At 44.8% G+C, this 24,095-nt stretch overlaps 1 protein-coding gene across 3 annotated transcripts in view; it reads right to left on the reverse strand.

Moving 5' to 3' along the window:
- FSTL1 (follistatin like 1) overlaps positions 1-24,095 on the reverse strand; it is a 57,890-nt gene that overhangs the window by 8,812 nt on the left and 24,983 nt on the right. For all 3 annotated transcript variants that reach the window (XM_018043569.1, XM_018043521.1, XM_018043466.1), the window contains exons 3-9: positions 11,408-11,512; positions 9,116-9,245; positions 8,254-8,286; positions 6,853-6,983; positions 3,639-3,757; positions 1,717-1,829; positions 787-897 (exon numbers count right to left, since the gene is read on the reverse strand). In XM_018043569.1, the coding sequence (XP_017899058.1) occupies positions 787-897; positions 1,717-1,829; positions 3,639-3,757; positions 6,853-6,983; positions 8,254-8,286; positions 9,116-9,245; positions 11,408-11,512 (742 nt within the window). The remainder of the gene's footprint in view (positions 1-786; positions 898-1,716; positions 1,830-3,638; positions 3,758-6,852; positions 6,984-8,253; positions 8,287-9,115; positions 9,246-11,407; positions 11,513-24,095) is intronic.

The raw sequence follows: 24,095 nt of genomic DNA on the forward strand, positions 1-24,095 counted from the left end.
TAGAGTTCTAGAAACCTTTTCTGAAAGATCTCTTTATAGAACGGTGCTAGTGGTGATGCTGGCTTGGGCACTGTTCCCCCTTCCCCAGATGTCTGATGTCTCCCAACCTGCCCTGCCCATGTCTCAACTATTTCAACTTTCTCTTTTTTTAGGCTAACCCAATCCTGTTAATTCAAACATGCTTATGAACATTTCTCCTTTTCCTGCCGGGCACGGATGGCAAGAAGTCGTTTTGCCTTCCAATCGCCTAAGTCTTTGACATAGAGGATTTCCTAAGCTGTCATAAGGATTAAGTGGGTTAATATGTAAAGTGCTTAGAAGGAATGCACGCATGTGTGTGTGTGTGTTCAGTTGTGTCCCACTCTTTGTGACTGCAAGGGCTGTAGCCTACGAGGCTCCTCTGTCCATGGAATTTCCCATGCAAGAAAACTGGAGTGGGGTGTCACTCCCTACTCCAAGAAATGCTTGTAATTCTCACTAATATGTGTTTGCTTTCCTTACTACTTTTACCACTCTAATCTCTTACCAACACTCGATCTTGCCCTGGGTCTTGAATCTTTCTTATTCCCATCCTCTGGAGTGACTTTCTAACATAGTGCATCTAGCATAAGTGCTGTGGCCTCAAGGCTGCTCTCTAGGAACCCTGACAGTCCAAGTGGGAGCTGGTCTCTTGCCCTCCAGTTTCTTTTCTCCCAGCCACTGCACTCTTCCCCAGCATCCCCACCCTGACTTCCCTCATGGTGATTCATGAAGACTGCGCTCTCCCTGCCGCCCCTTCTTTCTCACCGTCACAGGTCATGGCTGTGCAGACCCAGTTTCCACAGGCACACACACAGCGGTTACAGTCCACCTCGGTCTCAGCTCCATCGGCATACGTTTCATCCTCCAGGGCACACTCTGTGAGACCAGAAATAAGGGGCAGAGGTTTAGGGTGAGGGTGGAAGAAGACGTCCTGGCTACCGTCTGTGCACCTTACCACCTTCCAGATAAGACCTGCTTGTCCCTCAGGGGCACTATAACTGAACAAATGCCTCTATCAACCTGAACCTCAGCATGGAGATGATGGGCTGGGGCCCAGTCTGGAATCACGGAAGGGAATTTTCTTAGTAAGCTCTGGAGAGTTCCACAGTCTCCTCTGTCTTGCTGCTGCTGCTAAGTCACGTCAGTCGTGTCTGACTCTGTGCAATCCCATAGACGGCAGCCCACCAGGCTCCCCAGTCCTTGGGATTCTCCAGGCAAGAACACTGGAATGGGTTGCCATTTCTTTCTCCAGTGCATGAAAGTGAAAAGTGAAAGTGAAGTCGCTCAGTCGTGTCCGACTCTTAGCGACCCCATGGACTGCAGCCTACCAGGCTCCTCTATCCATGGGATTCTCCAGGCAAGAGTACTGGAGTGGGGTGCCATTGCCTTCTCTGCTCCTCTATCTTGGCCCCCTCTAAATACCCCCAACTCCCTACAACCCGCTATTTCTTAGATTGAAAGTGAAAGTGAAGTCGCTCAGTCGTGTCTGACTCTTTGCGACCCCGTGGACTGTAGCCCACCAAGCTCCTCTGTCCATGGGATTCTCCAGGCAAGAGTACTGGAGTGGGTTGCCATTTCCTGGGTCAGGGGATCTTCCTGACCCAGGGATCGAACCCAGGTCTCCTGCATTGCAGGCAGACGCTTTAACCTCTGAGCCACTAGGGAAGCATTGAGCATTTCTTAGATTAGGCATACTCTTCTCTGGAGGGTTGAAGGATGGGTTGAGGCACTTGAGGAACTCTTGGAAGCTGAGTTTCCAGTCAGCATTTTCATCAGACAGTTCAATGAGAGCATCAACGCAGAGTCCTCTGAAAAGAAAACACAGGAGAAATGTGTCAGCAAGACCAAAGCTTCCCTCCTGAAGGAATTAAGCATCAGGATTACATATACCTGGGCCTCTGAAGGTGACCAAAGAAACTATTTAAAGAGAAAGTTTCTACACTGACCTTCTACAACCATCATGTATCCTGACTCCAGTAAGCATCCAACCTTTAGTTTATTATATGGGATATCAGATCATTCAAGTTGTTCAAATGATACTCCCAAGATGACTGAAGCTTCCTGGATGGTTTTGTCCACGTGGATTGACAAATGTTTCACTATCTGCATATACCTTCCACTATCAACTGCCTCCCCTGCTCCAGGTGTAATGTATCAAGTCAACCCAACTAGAAAAATCAAATAAAAGTGGTAGGAACAGATATGAAAAGAATGTGTGATTCGAAAGAATATGAGTTTGAAACCAGCAGCACCACTATCATCCTTTTATTATACAAAGAGATCTTTCAGAAAAGTTTTCTAGAACTCCAGCTCCCTTCCTCTCCCCTTGGCCTGGGTTTGAGCCCTGGCTCAATCACTTACAACCCAAACGGCCTTGAGCTAGTTATTCAACCTTCCTGCACCTGTTTCCTTATCTGTGAAATGGGGACAAGCAGCCTTCCTTCACTGCAGTGTTATAAGGATCAAATGTTGAATTTGTAAAATGTTATCTTATTTCAGGTCATCAAAATAAGAAGGATTTACAGGTATTATACTTCAAGGCCATAAAAAGTAAAAGTTCAAAGCTCAGTCATGTCCAACTCTTTGTGACTCCATGGACTGTAGCCCGCCAGGCTCCTCTATCCATGGGATTTTCCAGGCAAGAATACTGGAACGGGTTGCCGTTTCCTTCTCCAGGGGATCTTCCTGACCTAGGGATCAAACCGGGGTCTCCTGCACTGCAGGAAGATTCCTTTCCATCTGAGCCACCAGGGAAGCCTTAAGGCCATGGGTTATCATTAGAAAGGAACCCTAGAATCTGGGTTTCATGCTTTGCATTCTTCTGAACAAACAGGTGTTTTCCTTTTTTTCCTCAGTTGTGTCTAACTCTTTGTGACCCCATGGACTATACAAACCATGGAATTCTCCAGGCCAGAATACTGGAGTGGATAGTTATTCCCTTCTGCAGGGGAATCTTCCCAACCCAGGGATTGAACCCTGGTCTCCCGGATAGCAGGCGGATTTTTTACCAGCTGAGCCACCAGGGAAGCCCTTCCGATTTTTAATTCTTACCAATATACTGGAACCACAGTTAATTTAGGGATTAATTTTTATTAATCGTTAGGGGTTAACTTTATTAATATTTACTTAGGGGTTAATTTTTATTAATATTTACTCTCGAATAATACCAGAAAAGGAAAGGAACATGCTCCCATTTGTAACAATTAGGGTTCTCTACATGAAACAGCACTTATTATCTTAAAATCAGATCTAAAGCTATTTTAGACTTATCATTAAATAGAACATTGAAGTAATTCCTTAAGAAAACGAACCATTAAAATATTATCCACAACACTAAGAAACAACTTTGCTCTGATGTGATCATTAATTTTAAAACTACTTTCTTCAATTCCTTGCAAGTTCTGGCCAAAAACACTAACTACTTGATCAGATATCAGTGGTGCTCAATATATTAGTTCATAATGTTCACAGAAGAGATCAGGACAAAACCCTATTTCGCTTTTTACTTCACATTGACTTTGACACTGGAGGCTCCTTAGCAGGTAGGAAGGGGTTCAAATCCCTTCTTACACAGCCTGCCCTTGTGGGCCTCTCCCTGACCCCCTCATTCCACTCACCTGAGAAGCTTGTTGTTCTCCTGGTCTGTATAGGTGGTGATGTTGATGGCGGTTTCATTTTGCTCCACAAATTTCAGAAATTCGCTGGAGTCCAAGCGAGAGTCACCATTATCAAAGTTCTAGAAAGGAGATGAAGAGATCTTTCTGGAACGTTTTGTAAAACCTCAGTTCTATCATCCGTCCACTCAGTTTGGGCCATCTCTGGTTCATCTTGTTTTTAACACAGTCCAAACCTGCTCTGCCCTTCGAGCAACAAAACCTCGAAGCCCTGGGGCACCCAGAGAAGGCACCTGTGCCGCAAGATGAAAGACTGAAAGTATCTGGGCAAAGGCTGCTGAGGGCCTTTCAATCCCAGACCCCGCTAAGGGGGGCAGCCTGAACCCAGGCCTTTGCTGTCAAGGAGCCTGGGAGTGCTTTGGAGGTCTCTGTAGCCCCATTCCTGGCACTATCCCTCAGACATTCTTGAATTTACTCTATCATACCATATTCTCAAACCCTAATGATCATGGACAACAGACTTGTGAATTAGAATCAGTGTTGGAGCTGAGGATGCATATTTCTAACAAGTTGCTTATAAACAGTGATGTCGGCGAACCTCAGAGCTCACTCTGGGAACCACAGGATCATTTCTTCCTGCTTGATTTCCAACCTTCCTGGCTAGCTCTCAGTGCTTACCTCTCACATTGGTACCCTTAGCCGACCTCATCAAAGGCAAAGGCCCTGTACGTTATCCACATCAAAAACCTGCCTTGTGGAAGTGGTGCAAAGCCCCTGACCCTGCCGCGCTGTGCTGTGGGCCCCACTGTAGACAGTGCAGCCTGCCCTCGTGATCCAGCTCATGTTCCATGAGCACAAGCGAGCTCAACATTATGCTCCCTTTGGCAAGATGCTCAGCTGAGACCTGGGACCATTCGGGATGCCCAGGCCCTTGCTGCAGGTGGAGGGCAGCAACTTCAAGGCTCTGATCAAATTCTAATTTAGATACTGCTGCTCTCCAAAATATTTCTAGTGGAAAAAAAATTTTTTTCAAAATTCTTTCCCTAGGCTGCCTCATTCTGCTACCCTGGGAAATAATCAGCACCCCATGTTACTTTCAAGGTAGCTCTCCAGATGGTGGGAGAATTTCTGGAAGAAAAGTCTGCACAGGTTTCCAGGTAGAAGAGAAAGATACAGCTACTGACTCTGATGCATGACTATCACATATCATGTAAATTCTACTCTAAGGCTGTAAATCTTCTAGTGGTATGTATGACAGGTATGTATAAAACAACTCTGGGGGCCCTTGCTTAATACCTATTTATTATTCTTGTCCCAATTCCTAGGAAAAGATCTCAGATGCTCTCTCATCACTATACTTTTACCCTGGCTCCAGTTTCAGCCCTGGTCACCAGGAATTCAGGGTGTGTGTATATGTGTGTGTTTGAGAGAGAGACATGGTCATAAAAGGCTCTGTGGCTCTCTCTGTGTGTGGCATTGTCATAAAAGGCTCTTTCTACCCGAAGCCTTCCCTCTTTACTCTGTTGGGCTTTTGTCTAAAAAATAATGACTGAATCACCAGTTCAGATGAGAGTCTGATTTTGGTCTCATCCAAATTCTGATTAGATTTGTTTTGCAACTAATTTTGATGAAAGGAATGTCAGCTGGGCTGGAGGGCAATTCACTGGTTCAGAAACAGTCTCTGTGAGATACAGATCGCTTAGCAACAGGCAGCTGTTTGCCTAGTGGGGAGAAGCCTCCCTTTGAAGATTGTACCATATAGTTCTTTGATGATCATCAAGAAGTAGATTGTGAAAACCCTATTTTCTTGGAGGACACTTGGAAGAGCGAGCACTGTGTTTGTCAGTTATGAGCAAGCTTTCTTGGTTAGGATGAGAATGCTCTAGAGAAAGGGTAGTTTCTCCAGGGGCCTTGGAGTTTTTAGACAGGCACCTATGAGAGAAAGTTATTGCCAGAGGGGGTGGAGATGTATGGGGCCCTGGTCCTTAGGAATCAAATTAATAGCAGCTGCCAGTGATGCCCAAGGCATGTTCCATCAAGAGGCCACTATGAACAGTTATAAGGTCCCAAGAAGTCTCCTGGTGAGTGTCCTGGGCCCCATGGTTCCTGTGCTGTAACGACCAAGCCCAAGTTACTGCTCACAACAGACCCAGCAGGTGCTGTTCACTTGGCTTTCAAAAAATAATTTTCTTTAGTTTCTCCTCCTGTCCAAATCTCCTGGCTCGGCAATGTGTGTTTTTCTGTAGATAAGGAACTACCCCTGCCCCCAGACCTCCCTGATATGGGAGTGGCTGAGACAGAAGACAGAGTGAGAGGGCTGTGCTTTCTCTTCTCAAGCCCCTGGAATCCAGAGAGACTGACTTTCTGCCACAGTGAGAAACATCTACTTAAATGAAGTCCTAGATGACCAATATCCTATTTCAGTCCAACACCGTATTTCTCCATCTCTGGGCTGAGGGTGGGGTCCATGATGTCAGTTAACAAGAGGAATCCACAGACGAGGCTGGTGTTGACCACAGTTAGTGGCCACAGAGCTGCCTAGAAGTCCCTCATGTGTGGGGGCTGCTTCTGAGTCTGAGCTAGTCGAGCCTAGGACACACCATGGAGGTATGTGAGGGCATCTGAGGATGAGCCTCGGAGGGCCTCTACCCAGAGATGTGACTGTCTGTAAGTGATGGGGGCTTTCATGGCTATGCGGGAACGTGGGTGCCTGAACATGTGTGGTGCATCTGTGTACGACAGTCTCCATGTGGCACGCACACCTCTGCATGTGGTGGTGTGTTTCTGTATGTGGTGCTTATCTGAGTGTGATGTACATACGTGTGTATGTTCTTATCAATCAGCTGGAAGAGCACCCTTAACTGCTTCTTTTAACAATTGTCTCAAGCTCTGTGAAAGATCTCTATGGCATGGCCGCCCTACTCATTGATAAATACTGTTTCTTCCCTCATTTTCCTTTTGGAAAGCAGCATCTCTCCTCCCCACAAGTGGAACAATCTGTTGCTTCAACCAAACACGATGGGAACATCAGTATCTACGTTCATGAAGAATCCTGCACCCATGAAATACAAGTCCATTGACTCTCCTCAGATGAAGAAAAACTCTGTAAGCCATGGAGGGTCAAGTTAAAGACTTAGAGAAAAGCCAAACTGGGTGGGAAACAGGCTGAAGTGGCCTGGGTCTGGTAATAGGCAGCCAGCTCTGTGTGCTGGGTTACCTTAAAGTACTTGTCTAGGATTTCACTGTAGTTGCTGCCTTTGGAGAACCAGCCGTCTGGAATGATCTCCGCTTCCAGCCACTGGATGATGCGACGCCGGAGTTCATCGCGGTTGGACTGATAGCAAACGACTGCAGGAAAAGGGGTGGGCTGAGCAGTGAGGACCCCAGTGTCACCCAGCACCCCCTAGCTGGTGGGCTTAGTGCCTGGGGACCTGCATGTATCATCTCACTGAATTTTCACAGCAACCCAGGGGAAATAGGATTATTACACACATTTACAAAGGAGTCAATCCAGGCTACTGGATTGTATCTAACCCAGGATTCAAGCGCATGTCTAAAAAATTTATAAAGTTTGAAAAGGTTGAAACAGAGATTATGCTTAGGTGAGAAAAAAGTAAAAAGAAAAATAAAGGATATTTTCATTAACTTTAGGAAGCTGAGAGGGAAAAAAATCAATCAATAGAACAGCTCTTTTGGTTCATAGATGAGCTGAATTAATAATAAGTGAGAACACTACAATTCTTTATGCCACTGGATTTTTGATTCTTTCTATATAGCTTTTCCCTCTGCCCCCCTTAAAAACTTCTCCCATTTAAAGTTTTATCCTATATTATAAGCAACAGAAAATGAGGTTGGGGAAGGGCATGTTGAAGCCCTGCTCTGGACAGCTGTTTGTTGTAAGCCACATGGCAACAACAGGTGAGGCTGGAAGTCTAGTGGACTGGGAGGCAGAGAAGGGAAAGCTTTGGCAAAAGGGAATTCCCAACACATGTCGGGATGTAAAAAGGGCACTGAGCCAGGGAAATAAAACTGTGGGCATTTTTCCCCACTCTGGCACTTTCTGGCTGTGTGACTCAGGGAAATTCACTTAACCTCTCTGAGGCTCAATTTCTTCATCTATAAGGTAATTATAGTAACTACTTCACAAGGTTATGTGAGGATCTAAGGAAAAGCATATGCTAAAGGAGTCTGTAATCGATGAAATTTTAAATTTGTATTCACTGAAAATCATGGAAGAAGATCTGCCATTTTCAATTATCCCCTTTCCAAAACAGTTGTGCCTCCTGATTCTGCTTGTCCTGTGACACCCACAGGTCTGACAAAGCACTGAAGGAGGGGCTCAGCGGCTTTTCCATCCTGCAGTTCAATCATTACTCAGCAAAAATGAAAAACACGGCCAACACTCTGATCCAATCAGCTGCTTTCCATGGCAAGTACCAAAAAATGCAGTATTGCAGCTTTTCTGTGCTATGTTGAGGAGCGACCAGTTCTGGGTCACAAGCTCTGACACATTAAAGATCTTGTGAGCTTTGCAGGGAGGGATTGTGGAACATGGAATTTCCATCATGAAAAGAATTTCCTCCCTGAATGCACACTATAGAAAAAAAGAGGTACTCACCTGGGCTGGCAGAAGGACTTACAGATTTCTTCTCTGTAGGACAAAAGGAAGAAAATGCATAACATAAAGTGAAGAAAAAAGAAAATTCTGTGTATTGCTAGGGTTAAAACTGCCCATATTAAGGGGCCACTTATATCTTTTCATCATTTTGTCTTGAATCCTTATCTCCTCTCCTTCCAGGTACCAAGTATGGGGATCTTTTCTTTCCTGCTTTGTTTGAATTTTGAGGCCACTGAGCTGCCCTCCTGATATCATACCTCCTTTTGTTAGATTGAGGGGTGGGGAGCTGCTGGGACTTTGAGAATTCATACAGAATCATTACGGACAAAGAAACGCAGTGGAGACCAACATGTGGGAAACAGCTTCTTTCTCCAGCGAAGTTCAAGGGTAGGCAGGAGGCTGGTGTCTAATTAGCAACAAGCTTGGAACCCCTTCCTTCTTACTCTGATAGCAGTGGTTTGAGTGTAAATTAGAGGAACTATGTCATCAGGACTGAAAGGTACCCAAATTTAAAAAGCACAAGATATGTGAAATTTACCTGCTTTCTAAAAAGGTACAGAATTCAGCTAAATACTACCACACTATTGATTGTTGATGTGGTCCCTATCCACTATCCTTCTCCAGACAGTGTGGGAAGCCACCTGGGGAGTCTGAGGCAGGAAGGGCAGGGTAGAAGCAGGGCCACCCAGGGCAAACCCAGCAGGCTCATGAGCACCAAGGGGATGCCTCTCTAAGCAACTAGGTGGTCCCCACAGCTTTGGACACTGTGTTTGGGGTGGAAAGAACTCCAGGAAGCCAGGCCACTGCTCCTTCTCTGGCTCCCTGGCTGGAGCTGCGACATGGTGATGAGGGCACTACTTACCTTTGCAGTGTCCATCATAATCGACCTGGATTTTGGATCCAGTGAGGCAGGCATCTCTATGCAGCTCACAGTGGTTGAGGTAGGTCTTGCCATTGCTGCCACACACAGGCCTCTTGTGAGGTTTGCATTGCTGAAACAGACCGTGGAGGATGCTGGTATAGTCAAGGCTGAGTTTGTGTGCGCCACACACACACACACACACACACACACACAGCCATCTTGTGAGGAGTCCTCCCCAGCAGAGAACACTTCTACCCTGCCAGGGCACAGGGAGCCCCAGCTCTGGCATCAGTGACCCTCCCCTACTCAGTGTTGGAGGAATTACATCACCTTGCAGTCCCTCATGGTGCTCTGTGCTGATCCTGGCCCTGGTCATCTCTTCTGTTCAGTGAAAAGAAATACCCACTCCTTGACCCCAATCCGCTCAAATTAGCAGGAAGGGCATTTTATCCGAAGCCAGGAATCTGGATTATCTGTCACTTTATCACTTAGTAGAAAGTCATTCAATGTCTGGATATCAAAAAACCCCTTAAAATCCAAAATTTTATGACACAAAACAGCCAGAGCTGGGAATATGGAAACATTGAAAGGAATGTTTCCACAGCCCCCCGACCCCCATCACCCCAATTCTTCAATTCTTTCTGGGTCTAGCTATAAGAATCTTTGCTCTGTTGCCTTATTTAGTATTTTGTTTTTCTCCTAATCTCACAACGGTTGTTTTCAGGCAGGGGGAGGGGGTGCCAGGTCTTTGTGAAGTGTGACAGAGGATCATTCTGGACCAGGAAATGGACTAAAGTTCACTTGGCAGCTTGATTCTACTTTGGCTATTAAAGTGCCACAGTGACAGGCAAGCTTAGTTTCTTTACACTTCTGTGGTTTTTTAAAGGGGGAAGGGGTAAGCAAGTTCTGCTTAGACCTAATAAAGACATTAAAGCAAACAAGAGTAGATGTGGTAAAAGAGCACAGGACCCTGGAACTGAAGGCAGGTCGACCTCTCCAATTTACACACTGGAAAACCAAAGCCCAGAAAGACAAGCTTCACTTAACCAATATTTATCATTGGGCTATTAATATAATCCATTGGGCAAAGCAACTTGCGTCCTGAGCAAAGCCAAACATGGTCGGTCTTCAGGGCATCCAACAGCAATTAATTTGCTTAAAATCACACAATGGTATGTGGCCAAGTTGAGGTTAACCTCCATGTTTCTGGACCCTAAATGGCCACAGAGTGGCCAGCTACACCACTAGTGACAACCTCCGAGAATCCTTAACAGATCTGGTTTGCAAGTTTTTGAGTTGAGAGACTTCCTTTCTGGGACAATGGGTCAGGATCCTTCAACTGGTTACTAAGGTGGGTGAATCAACTTGCAGCAATATGGAGGAATCCAGTCTTGGGTTCTTCTGACAGAAAAAGGGGGAAAGGGCACACATCCAAGCTGTTTATGTTCGCTAAGAGAGAGAATTCTGCCTACAAAAGAAGTATTTCTCAAAAGCTCACTTTGTTTTTTAAATTTCATTAAAAACAAAACCAAACCTGAAAAATCTGCATTCCAGCTAGTATTTTAAAATGCGCATATCCTTGACCTAGCAAGCCTAGGACTCAACCTAACAAGTGGGACTCAATCCTACAGAAATAAAGGCAACAGCACGTGAGAATATTTGGCCAAAGACATTACTGTTTACAATGGTAAACAACCTGAATGTCCATCTGTGGGAAAATGATTACATAAATCTGGTTCTTTTATATCACTAAATATAACTGAGCTATTAAAAAATGAGAACTACATGTGCTGACCCATAGAGGGTTGTTGTTACATATTAAAGAGTACAAGACGCAAGTTGCATATATCTAGATCTGTCTACATTATGATCTTATTTTTGCATAAAATAGGGGGAAACTCTACATATTTATAGTTGCAGAGATACAAAAAAAACTATGTGGAACAAATATACACAAACTGTTAACACTGATTACCTCAGACTAAGGGGATTTGAAGGTTATGGCGGGAGATTATTAACTTTATGTTTGCATAAATGTCTGTATCACTTATAAAAAGCAATTGTTAATTTTGTAATTTGAAAACCTTATAAAGCTAAAGAATTTTTAAAAGGAAAAAAATCCCTACATTCACATCTGATTTTTAACCCCTGAGATAAAAAGTGACTCTCTTCTTTCAGAAAGTCAAGGTATGCTTTTATAAAGATGACAAAATCACTGGCTCTGCTCTGTAGACGGGTAGCTAACCACATGGCCTTGGCCACCGTCCTCTGGCTCTCGCCCACAGTTCTTACCTCGATGCAGAGGCAGGTAGGCTCTCCTTTCTCTGTGACTGCACATTCCCGGCCAGCTCCACAAAACACATTGGCACAGATCTTGGATTTGCTCCTTACTTGCTCCTGAAACACAAAGCCATCAGGGAAACACTGTCCATGGGAGGAGCCCGTCTCTGGATGAGTCAATGGTGGTGATTATCTCTCAGGCTTGGGTGTGGTCCAGTCGAGGCTCCTGGTGCTGAAGGGTCCTGCACAGCCAGAAGTTCTCCCTGACAGCCGGCATCAGTGTTGCTAGCTCTGCTCCTGCCCAGGCCCAGCTGCCTATGAATCCCTAAGATCGTTTCTCAAAGATCAAGTGTGTCTTTCTAGCAAGCTTCCTTTCTTCTGAAAATGTTTACTGAACACCCATTAAATGCTAGTACTAGGCTAAGGACTGGAGATATAAAGGCACAGTCCCTGTCCTCAAGAAGTTCCATGGCTATCCAAGGAAACACTATAAAGAGACATCCAGAAAGCAGTAGGGAAGTGTAACAGGAGGGCAAGACTCAAACGAGGCTTTCTAAAGATAGGATGCCTTCACTGACTCCTAAAGGATGAGAAGAATAAGCCAGGCACAAGTGGTAATGCTTGAGAGAAAATATAGCTATCTGAGGGACCAAAAATCTCACTGAGTGGTGTTCAAGGCACTGCCATCTCAAAAGGCAAAAGGATGACTAAGCCATAGGAAACATGCATCTGCTGTTATCCACACGGTCTCGTGCAGCCCCTGTCCAAGTCTGCCTCCAACTTTAAGATCAAGAGGGCTGACAGGGAGAACTGTTCTCAAACCATTTGGGCTCAGACATTCATGTCCAGGCACATGCAGCTGAACTGACCAGGCAGGGAATGGTCCCAGTCTGTGCCACTGAGAATGTGCATGTCCACAGGCACTAACCTGTCAGGGACACAGTCCTTCCCTCATATTGATTGGTGGCAGGAAGCCAGCCCCACCTCATCTGCCGCTCAGGCCAGTGGTAGTGGAAGCTGAACAAAGAAGCACGTGATTTCTCTAGCCCTTTTCCTGACTGGCTGGGCAGGCAGTCGTTAGGGCTTCCAGGCTCCTGTCCACTGGGGTGGCACTGGCTGTGGAAGAACCAACAAAGATGGCAGAGGTTGGGATGGGCTTGTGGGACTGGCTATAGTAAAGGTGGGAGGTGGAATCTAAGATTCCTTCCTTCCGGAATTCGTCTGCCACGTCACGCAGAGAACTCACAACCACAAAGCTTATAACTGTAAAATTCTTAGTTGGTAAATGTTCTATATCCAAAGCAATAAACAAAAGTGGATGATGACATCGGAGAGGCTACATTTAATACAGCTGGTCTGCTGCCACCTGGAGGCTGCTTTGCAAATTCCAGGTTATTTTCTCTCTCAGCCAGCTTGCTCATGATGCAGGGCTCCCATTGGTCTAGAAGCTTGCCATGCTCTCATTTCATTGGTTCACAGGCTGTTGCTAAACCTATTCTTTTTTGGATGTTGCTAAGGAGAATTCAATAAAGCTGGCAGGGAGCAAAGAAAAGAAGTAATTCCCAGAAGGCTGAACTGTTATTTCCTAAATCAGGAGTGGAATATAAAATTGAGTCTATTTGAGTATATTCCGGCTAAGCTCCTCTTGGAAACTGTGCCTGGGAATGGCAAGCAGGTACAAAAATAAAGAGGAAAAAGGCTATCACTGACCGGTGTGAAAAAAAAAAACTCTCCCCCTCTTCATGAAACAACATGCTAACTGAGGAATACAGACAAATATATACCCCCAGCGAGTATGTCACATGAGTAAAAGACACACTAAGGCATAAAAAAGCACGCTCAGACACATGCCTACACTCAAAGGCACACCAGCAGATAGCCCCACAGGGAAACACCCACAAGACTTTACCACTTACTAATTGTATGTCTGTAATTAGTCACTTTAATTCTTTAAGTCTTGGTTTCCTCATCTGTAAATACTAGGGGTAAATACTAGCCCTGCCTTGTGAAAATGAAGAGAGAGAATGTATTTGGAATTGCGTCATAAGCTGTAAAGCAAATCGGCCTGTTAAGCACTATTCATGTTAATGTTTACAGAGCTTCCTGCAGAATAATCTGTGGCATCTACACAGCCTCTTATTATCTTATGTTTGCTTTTAGTGAGTATAAAAAATAAAAGCTTTTACTGATAGGTCAAATTCAACCCAAGTCATTTTTCAGAAATAATTATCAAAAATCCGTTTGAAGAAACAGATACTGTTTACTTAAAATGTAATGACTAACATTTGAATGTTGTTGTTTAGTTGCTAAGACCCCCTGGACTCTAGCCCACCAGGCTCCTGTCAATGGTATTTCCCAGGCAAGAATACTGGAGTGGGTTGCCATTTCCTTCTCCAAGGGATCGTCCCAATCCAGGTATCAAACATGCATCTCCTGCTTTGGCAGGCAGATTCTTTACCACTGAGCCACCAGAAAAGCCCAATGTCTGAATAGTACTATTAACAATGACAGTGTTTTCATGCATAAAATTTTATCTTACCGTGGACAACCCTAAAAAACATGCATATTATTAACCACATTTTATAGAAGAGGAAACTGAAGATGAGAAGGTTGAGTAACTTGCCAAAGGTCCCACTGCTAAAAATGAGGAGCTAGGATTCCAACCCAGATGTTCAGACAATAGATGTCTAAGCTCCGATTTATATACGCCTGGACCCTGCTAAGTCATTTTCATTTTACATGATACATTATGACAACATCATAGACATCATAACTATCGCCATTTTACAGATGAGGGAACTGTGCCTTAAGATGTTAAATAAGTAGAAAGCGACACAGCTAGGATTCTAGCCAACCAAAGAGAAAACTGTTCTTTAATATTTGATATATTTTCATACCTAGATGATTGGAGGTTAAGGAAATTATGATGGGGAATTGATTTGTATAATTAGCAAATGTCAGGAGAAAGTGCTTAAGAGTATGACAGAGAGTTAGATTTGACTTCCACCCCGAACCTCTGCTCCTTACTTGCCAAGGTTGCAGGCAAGGTGCTCTCTGTAAACCTAAGTTTCTGTATGTAAAACGGGAGCACTAATCTCTGTGAGCACTGGGAGGGTTATACAAGACGTGCTGCATACAAAAGAGTGCCTGCCATACATCAGAAAGCATCCATAATTACAGTGGGCAACTGATGTTCAAACAGTTTTCCCACTGAGATGCCAACATCACCTTGGGCTGTCAAGTCTCCACCCATCCTTCCTTACAATGAATGATAATACTGAGAACCACACTGACTGAATGGAAAAATCCAAGGACCTAACAACCCCATTATCCTGTTTGAAGACCACAGAGAAATGCTAGTTACACAAGCATTTCTCTTTGCAGGTGGCACATCTGTCAATAGGTGGCAATCTCTCTCTTTGTCTTGTGGAGCCTGGCACCACTCGGAGCCGCAATGCAGAAGCGCAGCCTCGGCTTTTGGTGTTAGCAGCTCCTCGCAGCTCTGTCCTCTCATGGAGATGTGGGGAAGGGGGCTGGGAGAATGGGCAGGTACCCCTTGGGCATCAGGACACTACGAACCAGGAATTTGCTGACTTGGGGAAAAACGTCTAACCTGAAGCCCTCATGGCACCCCTGCCCCCTAATTCTGTCCATTCACAGGCATGCTGTAATGCAAGAATCAGTAAGGAAGAAAAACTTTCTTTAGAGAAGGGGTCTCTCTGTGTTATTAAAAGCCTTTCTCCAAGCCCTATCATCTCTGGGAGTAGGGGTGTCAGGACCACCCTCGAGGCTTCTAGAAAGTTCCTGAGACTGGTAGGTAGTCTTGCCCATCTGCTGATTCTGAGTGGCGGGGTGGGGGGAACACCTTGAGAGGGGATAAACATGGCACGAACATGCTTATAGCACAGGACAATGGCTGCCTTGTGTGTGAGTGGAGGAGGGCATGGTGAGGAAGAGATGAGTTGGGGTGGCGGTGGCAAGAGGCGGGTCTTGCCAAGTAGTCTAGGGGACTCTCTGCTGGATCTGATGCACAAAGAGGACCTTGGGAGGTTTGGGACAGGTGTCATGATGAAGGTGGTACTTTCAGATATTATTTCTGGTCCCTTCCAGCTTGGAAATACAGACTCAAAGTGCAGGGCAACCTGGGGAGAAGCTGCAGGCAGAGAAACCTGCCAGGTATAAGTCAGTAAATCTTTTGGGAGTGACCAGGGCCTGGGGCTAGTATTAATCAGAGCACCTGCAACTGAGTGAGAACTTAACAGATCTGTTTATCCTCACATCTTGTAGGTTTCCATATTTTTAGTCCCATGTAACAGAGAGGGGGCTTCTCTTGTGGCTCAAATGGTGAAGAACCTGCCTGCAATGTGGGAGACCCAGGTTTGATCCCTGAGTCAGGAAGATCCAGAGGGGAATTTCAGATTCAGAAAAGCTCTGTGATGTGCGGAGACCACATTAACTAGCGAGAGCTAAGTCAGGACTGGAACACAAGTGAGCCTGAGCCCAGAGCCTCGACAGTCCCTTATTGGGAATAGTCGAGGACATGAGCTACAGGGAGAGCGTACAGCTATAGGGGTTGGCACACGGAGAGGTCACAGGTGCTGTGCAGCTCTCACAACTGAAATAGGTTTGTTTGCTTTACCACCAGAACAGCTTTAGGAATCGGATTCTAGGGCCATATGAGAATTTCACCTATGTAGAGGCAAGCACATTGGCATAGGAATATTCTCTGGGAGTCTGAGCTCTCAGGTACATGAACCCATAAGTCTGAATACAAGCCTGTGAGAGTGTGACTGAGTAGGGAATGGAGTGTGCTCTGGAAGGGTGGATACCATGATGTATGGAGAAAAATCAGCAAAATATCTGCTCCCTATGGAGAGGTATATCAAGTTTCTAGCTTTATCCGTCTATATTATTTCCCTCACTTGCTTTTACATTGTTTTCATTATGTGTTGTAAGCCAGGTTCTGGGGGTTTGATCTCATTGATTTGCACAATGCAAATTCTCCTGGGAAAAAATTGACCAGAACATTGCTGACTTTTACCAGGGAAAAACTTCTCTGAGCCTCTGCATGGTGATAATGACACTTCTTTTAAAAAAATTTTATTGGAGGATAATTGCTTTACAATATTGTGTTGGTATCTACCATACATCAACATGAATAAGCCAAAGGTATTCGTATGCCCCCTCCCTCCTGAACCCCACTCCCATCTCCCTCCCCCTTCCACCCTTCTAAGTTGTCACAGAGCACTGGGTTGAGCTTCCTTTGTCACACAGCAAATTCCTACTTGCCATCATTTTACATATGGTAATGTATGTTTCTATGCTATTCTCTCAATTTGTCCCGAACTCTCCTTCCCCCACTGTGTTCATAAGTCTGTTCTCTAGGTCTGCATATCCACCGCTGCCCTGCAAATAGGTTCATCAGTACCATCTTTCCAGATTCCATATGCAAGTGTTAATATACAATGTTTGTCTTTCTCTTTCTGACTTACTTCACTCTGTATTATAGCCTTTAGGTTCATCCAGCTCATTAGGACTGACTCAAATGGGTTCTTTTTTTATACCTGAGTAATATTCTATTATTATATGTACCCCAATTTCTGTATCCATTCATCTGTTGATGGACATCCAGGTTGCTTCCATGTCTTAACTATTCTAAAAAAAGAAAAACTCTCCAGAAAGTAAGCATAACCCAGGTGGTGCTAATGGTAAAGAACCCACCTGCCGATGCAGGAGACTTAAGAGATGCAGGTTCGATCTCTGGGTTAGAAGACTCCCTGAAGAAGGAAATGGCAACCCACTTGAGTATTCTTGCCTGGAGAATCGCATGGACAGAGGAGCCTGGTGGACTACAGTCCATGGGGTCGCACAGCTGGACATGACCGAAGCGACTTAACACGGCATGGCAACTCAACATAATAAAAGGCCACACACAACAAACCCACGGCAAACATTATTCTCAATGGTAAAAAACTGAAATCATTTCCCGTAAGATCAGGAAAAAGACAAGGGTGCCCACTCTCACAACTATTGTCAACATACTTTTCGAGGTCCTAGTCACAGCAATCAGAGAAGAGAAAGAAATAAAAGGAATCCAGATCAAAGAGGTAAAACTCTCACTATTTGTAGATGACATGATACTATACATAGAAAACTCTAAAGATTCTACCAGAATATTACTAGAGCTAATCAGTGAATGTAGTAAAGTTACAGGATATGAAATAAACACACAGAAACCCCTTGCATTCCTATACGCTAACAATGAAAACTCAGAAAGAGAAGTTAAGGAAACAATCCCATTTACCATTGCAACAAAAGAATAAAATACCTAGGAATAAACCAACCTAAACAGACAGAAGAGCTGTATGCAGAAAACTATGATTCACTGATGAAAGAAATCAAAGATGACACAAACAGATAGAGAGATATACCAAGTTCTAGGACTGGAAAAATCAATATAGTGAAAATGACTATACAACCCCAAGTAATCTACAGATTTGATGCTATTTGTACAGCAATTTTAACTAGTTTGTAATTTTTACTATTGCCTTTATTCTCAAAACCTCTTAGGATAGGAAGGAAGGGGTTACCTCTAAGGTCGCTCCAGATGTAACATCTTGTGATAAAGAAGAAATGGAGGCTCACAGCTGTAATGACAGTTCCAAGACCTCATGGGTACAGAACTGTGTCCTGAACCAAGGTCTCCAGACTTTAATTCCAGCCCTCTTTCCAGTAAACCACTCTGACTCTTTATAAATCAGAGTTAGAAAAGGTGTTGTCTTGGATCCAAGGTCTAAAAAAAAATCAGCAATTATTTTTGCAATTGAAAAAGATTCTTTGCAAGCAAAGGGAAAACCAAGTAGAGGTTTGCAAAACCACCAGTAGAGGTGATAGTGTGTCTGAGTCTTTGGGTCGAACAGCATTAAGTCTGAACATAAAATATGCTTTGAATGTTTAAAAAAGTCTTCTGAAGTAAAACAATTTCTGGAAGAACAGTGTGCTTTGGCAGGGGTTGGAAGCTTATAAGCAAAGCCATAAAACTGTCAGCTTAATATACCATCATTTCACTAATGTGAACTGGGTAGGCTCTGTCCCTCCATCCCTTTCCTCCTTCCCAACTTTCTTGTTGAATAAAGAAAAAAAAAGCAGCCCTACGTATGCCAAGGTGGAATTTTGGCTCCCCTTGCCACTATTCTGTGACAGAGCGGCTTTGTTGACATGAGAAAGACTCTCCCTGCATTGCCAGAATTAGTCATGGAAACTTCACAGGAACACCAGGGCCCCTCAGATACGCAGAGCACCACAGAGTTGGGGACAAAGGAATTCACAGGACTGGGGGGGTGGGGGCGAGCAGGAGGAGACCTGGGTGGGGCCAGGGTGGGAGGGCTGCTCTGGAATGGAACCCAGTAGCACAGGCCCGAGAAAGCCGGGGGGAAATCCAAGCCACTTCAGGACCTTGAAATCTGGCTGGGGCATCATGTGACTTTGCTCAATTCTCTGTGATTCTTCTCTGAAAAGTTGTGTTGCTGCCTGCTACATATTCTAGGAAAGAGGAGGAAGGAGTGATTTCTAGCAGTTGCTCTGATGTGCTCGGCACTAGGCACTTTGTTTGCAGGGACTGCGCCTCCCTTCGTGTGTGCTCACAACCAATCCCTTATCTCAAGGTTTATGCACCAGAGCCAGACCTTGGTTTTGCGGGGCCTGAAGCTTAAACAATTTGATGGGCCCTCTTTATGAAAAAGAATACATATGTAAAACTGCAAAATTGGGCACAGGGCTTTGGAAGGGGCCTTACAAGAAAAAGGACTGAAACTGAAGCTTAATTAGCTTCTCAGTTGATCTGACTCACTATATACCCTGTATTTTCTTCATAAACAAGAAGGCTTTGAGGCCTTCAATCTATTAGAGCTCCATTTAATATTTTATGCACATACAGCTTATCTCAAGTAGACTAAACGCCTGCACACTGTGGCTTCCCACAGACTCACCACATTGTCTCACCAGAGAAAATGCTCAATAAAAAAAATTTTTTTTTTTTTACATTAAATGTCATTTGGGGTTTTTCAGGTTGATGTCAGTGTCAGTGGCTGGTGACAATGCACTCGGATGTTTAAGGGAAAGTGTGGCTGAGCTTTATGATATCAAAATAAGGGCTGCGTCACTCCCAAGAGGACTAGCCCTAAGATTAAAAAAAAAAAATCTCTATTATGGATCTGTCACTCAAGAATGACCTAATTTTTCATTATATTCATTTTGTTTTAAAAAACTTATTTATTTACGGCTGTGCTGGGTCTTTCTTGCTGCGTGCAGGTTATCTCGAGCTGCAGCGAGCAGGGGCTACTCTCATTGTGGTTGCTCCTCTTACTGCGGAGCATGGGCTCAGTAGTTATGTCTTAGTTGCTCCACAGCATGTGGGATCTTCCCAGATCAGGGATAGAACCCATATCCTCTGCATTGGCAGGATTCTTAACCACTGGTTACATTCAGCTTCTATCATAGCTTATGGGATAGCACATTTTCTACTCATGATGTGATAATATATTATGTGCCCGGAAATGACTACTTTCAAATTTCAAATGGGACAAGGCTGTTTACCTTAATCACTGTCTTTATTATTTTACAGATTCTGTCACATTCTCTGAGAGCTGGCCCTGTTAGACAAGGATCTACACTGCCACCTTCATATGGAAACCCTCCCACTTTCCCAGCTGCTCAGCACCATCTCTGGAATTGCCTCCCCCTTCATACATTTCTCTTGACGTGGCCCAGGTACAGCATGGCCGACTGGATGTTTGGTTTCTATGTAAGTTCAGTTTTCTGTAATGGTCTCCAGTCAGAGCGCAAGTACACAGCAGCAGTGAGCAAGCACTTACAGAGTTAGAAATGCGCCAGGCCCTTTCACGTGAACTGAAAACAACCTCACAAGGATCTACGAGGTTGGAGGGTTCATCCCTGTTGGCCATGAGGAGACGGAATCTGAGTTGTGATTGAGGTAAGAGTCAGCCCAGGTGGCGCTTCTGCTCTCATGCCTTCAGGCCATGGTCCACCGCAAGGAGCTGCAGTCTTTCTGGGAGCGCCATGCTGCCTCCCCGACTCAGCACATTCAGTGATTCCACTCTGACACACAGGGGCTACTAACAGTCTTTTGGACTCTGTGGGAGAGGACGAGGATGGGATGATTTGGGAGAACGGCATTGAAACATGTATAATATCATATGTGAAACGAATCGCCAGTCCAAGTTCAATGAATGATACAGGATGCTCGGGGCTGGTGCACTGGGATGACCCAGAGGAATGGGATGGGGAGGGAGGTGGGAGGGGAGGTTCAGGATGGGGAACACGGGTACACCCGTGGTGGATTCATGTTGATGTATGGCAAAACCAATACAATATTGTAAAGTAATTAGCTTCCAATTAAAATAAATAAATTTATATTAAAAGAAATAAATTTAAAAAAAGAAAAAGAAAGAGAATTCCAGGAAAAACAAAAAAGAGTCCTCAGAGTGACCCTAGGGGATTCCCAAGATCATGTGTCAGTCTTACTAAAGAGTGCTTTTTGTCAGTTCCCTAGTTTCACCATTCCATCCTTCAGTTTCTTCAGAACACTGAATGGAAACTTTTAAGCCAGACCACTCTCCACCCTGAATTATTAGTCTGTCAGGCTTGAACATGATATTCCTTTTCTGTTTCCCAACCGTCTGCCTGAGACTTTTCCACTTTAAAGGACAAAGCAGAGGGTATGGATAACCTCCTAGTCTTCTTCAGTGAAGATCAAGGCAAGGAGTTTAAACCCATCAGAAAGCATATCTGACAATGCCTATAACAACAAACAAGCAGAGCGACCCGTGACCGGCAAGGCACATGTCACATGGCATATACTCTAAAAGCGGATAGGATATGGCCTTCGTCTTCATAAGAATTTCTAACCTAGCCCAGGAGATGAAATTATCACACAGACACTAATGCAGTCCTGAAGTAAATGGGGCTGGCTTTGGGAGATGGGTATTATGAATGAGATGGGACTTGAGCTAAGCCCTGAAGAATGGTGGGATCTAGACAGAAAAAGTTGTTGAGCAGGAAGGTTTTAAGAACAGTTGGGTAGTGGTAATGGGAAGAACTAGGTAAACAGGAGGGGCTTCCCTGGTGGCTCAGACGGTAAAGCGTCTGCCTGCAATGAATTGCAGGCACACAGAAACCAGCTAGAGAGAGTCTGGGGTGATGAGTCTCATTGAAGGTGGTGACATGGATTTAGAGAAAGAAAGGAAGCCAAGAGAAATTTCTAAGGAACAAGGAGATCTGGCAGCACACTGGACAGAGGAGAGGAAGGAGAAAATCCGGGGAGCTGCCAATATCTTTGGCTTTGAGGGCCTGGAAGGCTGCTGGTGGAGATGGAGCCCTGCGAAGGGGCTGAATGGAAGAGGGACAAGCAACGACGAGTCAGTTATGGACATGAGTCTAAAAGGACGGTAAGATAACCCACTGACAGCTGAAAATAAAGAGGTACACAGCTGGACATCATGTGTATAGACGATGAGAACAAATGAGCTCAGGAAGAAAGGGTGGGAATGGAGGGCTGAGGGTGACTGAGATGAAATGAACACCGAGAGGAGCAGGGAGGAAGGCAGGCTGCCCATGGGGGCCTTGTGCAAATCAGAAATGGTGTCTTCTCCTTTGAGCAGATGTAACACCGGGCCAGGTTACCAGGCTTGGCAAGTAGAATGTAGGTTGGAATTTAGCCCCCCAACTGTATGAGGACTCTGAAGGCAGACCAGCCAAGCAAGCAAAGTAGACACATTCAGAAAACTGGGAGCTAGACCAGGAAGTCTAGAGAGCTCCAAGAAATGGATGATGAATGGCACTGCATGAGAAATGCTTTAGCAAACACTGGGAAGAAGTAGCCCCCCCCCAAAAAAAAAACTTTTAAACTTCTGCTAAAACCTGAATCGGTAACTCAGGGGGCAGACCAAGCAGAAGCAGTGAGGTCTTATGTAAAGAGAACTGGTGTAAGAGCCTGGAGACAGGCCCTGGACATGTCTCTGCCTCTAACATACTGTGTGATTAGGGCAATGTGCTTGACCTCTGTGGGCCTCAAATTCCCTATCTATAAAATCAAGTCTTGTTGATGATACCACAGCCCCTTAAATTGTTAGAAATCTCTTAACTAGTAAGCACAAGAACTTAACATTTCAGATATTCCTGAATATCAAACTTCAATCTCCCAAGGAAACTAACCTAAGTGTCCAAACTCAAGATATTGGTTATGTATAGACTCTCGTGAGGGTTTCAGGGTTTTTGCCAGGCTTTGGTGGGGGAATTAACATTAGCTTTCATAGTCAAAGGATTTTCATAAGCAATGCTTTTGCATTCCCTCCTGGATCATGGCAGAGGAAATCAGGGGAACAGTAATGGGACCCCAATTGAGGGGCCTGGTTTCACTCTTAGTTAACTGGTTGGAACCCTCTACTCCCCTAGAATGCCATTAATAATGTTTTTATTCTATTTGTGTTTGCCTTGCAAGAGAAAAAGGGAAGAAAAGAAGGGAGAGAATGGCTAAAGGAAATTCACATGAGATTCACAATTCTTCATTCCTGCCAAGAACCTGTCACTGAAATATGTCTGGGACTGCCAGGACTCACATTTACTCAGCATTCATGCTCTAATTATTTCCACATGTAGTTCAAGGAAAATGGTTGATTAAAAGTTAAAAAAAAAAAAAAAACCCACACACCTAAATCCCAACTCCCTCAACTAAAGAGGGGAGATAGCTCTAGGGCAGCTCAGGGAGAGCTCCGAGAGCCAGTTTTAGAAGTGTCCCCTGCAGTGCTGGCCACATCTGGACCAACATCCCCACACATTCGGGGCACTTCATCCCAAGCAAGCCAGCCCTCCACCTCCCCAGGCTTCCCAAGCCCCGAACCACATAGAATTCACATTCTTTGGACTTCTGAGTGGAATATAGGATTTATTCCTCTGCTCTGGTGGAAGGCAGAAGAGATATGGATACAGACTGAGAGCTCTAGCTCTTTTGACCTGGGCTCTTCTGAATTTAGGTAGCTCATGATTTCAGGAGGGCTTCCCTCGTAGCTGTCAGTAAAGAATCTGCTTGCAATGCAGGAGACCTGGGTTCAATTCCTGGGTCAGGAAGATCCCCTGGAGAAGGAAACAGCAACCCACTCCAGTATTCTCGCCTAGAAAATCCCATGGACAGAGGAACCTGGCAGGCTACAGTCCATGGGGTCACAAGAGTTGGACACAACTTAGCGACTAAAACACTACCTGTTATCAGAACACTCCTAAGGAAGGAATCCACTGTGGCAGAGAACTTGGTCACCTTCCCTGAACCGTGTCCCCTTTCCAGCATCCCAAATTGCACATGCCTCCCCCTAAAACTGAAAGGTAAGCCACTGTTCTCCAAGGTGGTTCACATGACTTGGCACCAGTGCCAACATTGTCATCTACTTGACCACATTTAACCAAATCTCTGGCACATGGCTCAGTTTTCTTCCTCTCTTCTGGGTGACTTCATTGTTTACTTGGCCTTCTCACCTCCAGGAATCCTCATTTCTCAGGTCGTCTGGCTACAGGCACTTCAGGAGGTGTCTGTGAGTAGAGCAGGTGGCCTCAGTAGACTAAAATAAAGGGGATGGGGCTTCTGAGGTTCTACATTTTGAAATGAGAACTCATTACTCTTTTAAAATGT

The sequence above is a fragment of the Capra hircus genome, chromosome 1, assembly GCF_001704415.2.
Source record: "Capra hircus breed San Clemente chromosome 1, ASM170441v1, whole genome shotgun sequence".
Lineage (NCBI taxonomy): Eukaryota > Metazoa > Chordata > Mammalia > Artiodactyla > Bovidae > Capra > Capra hircus.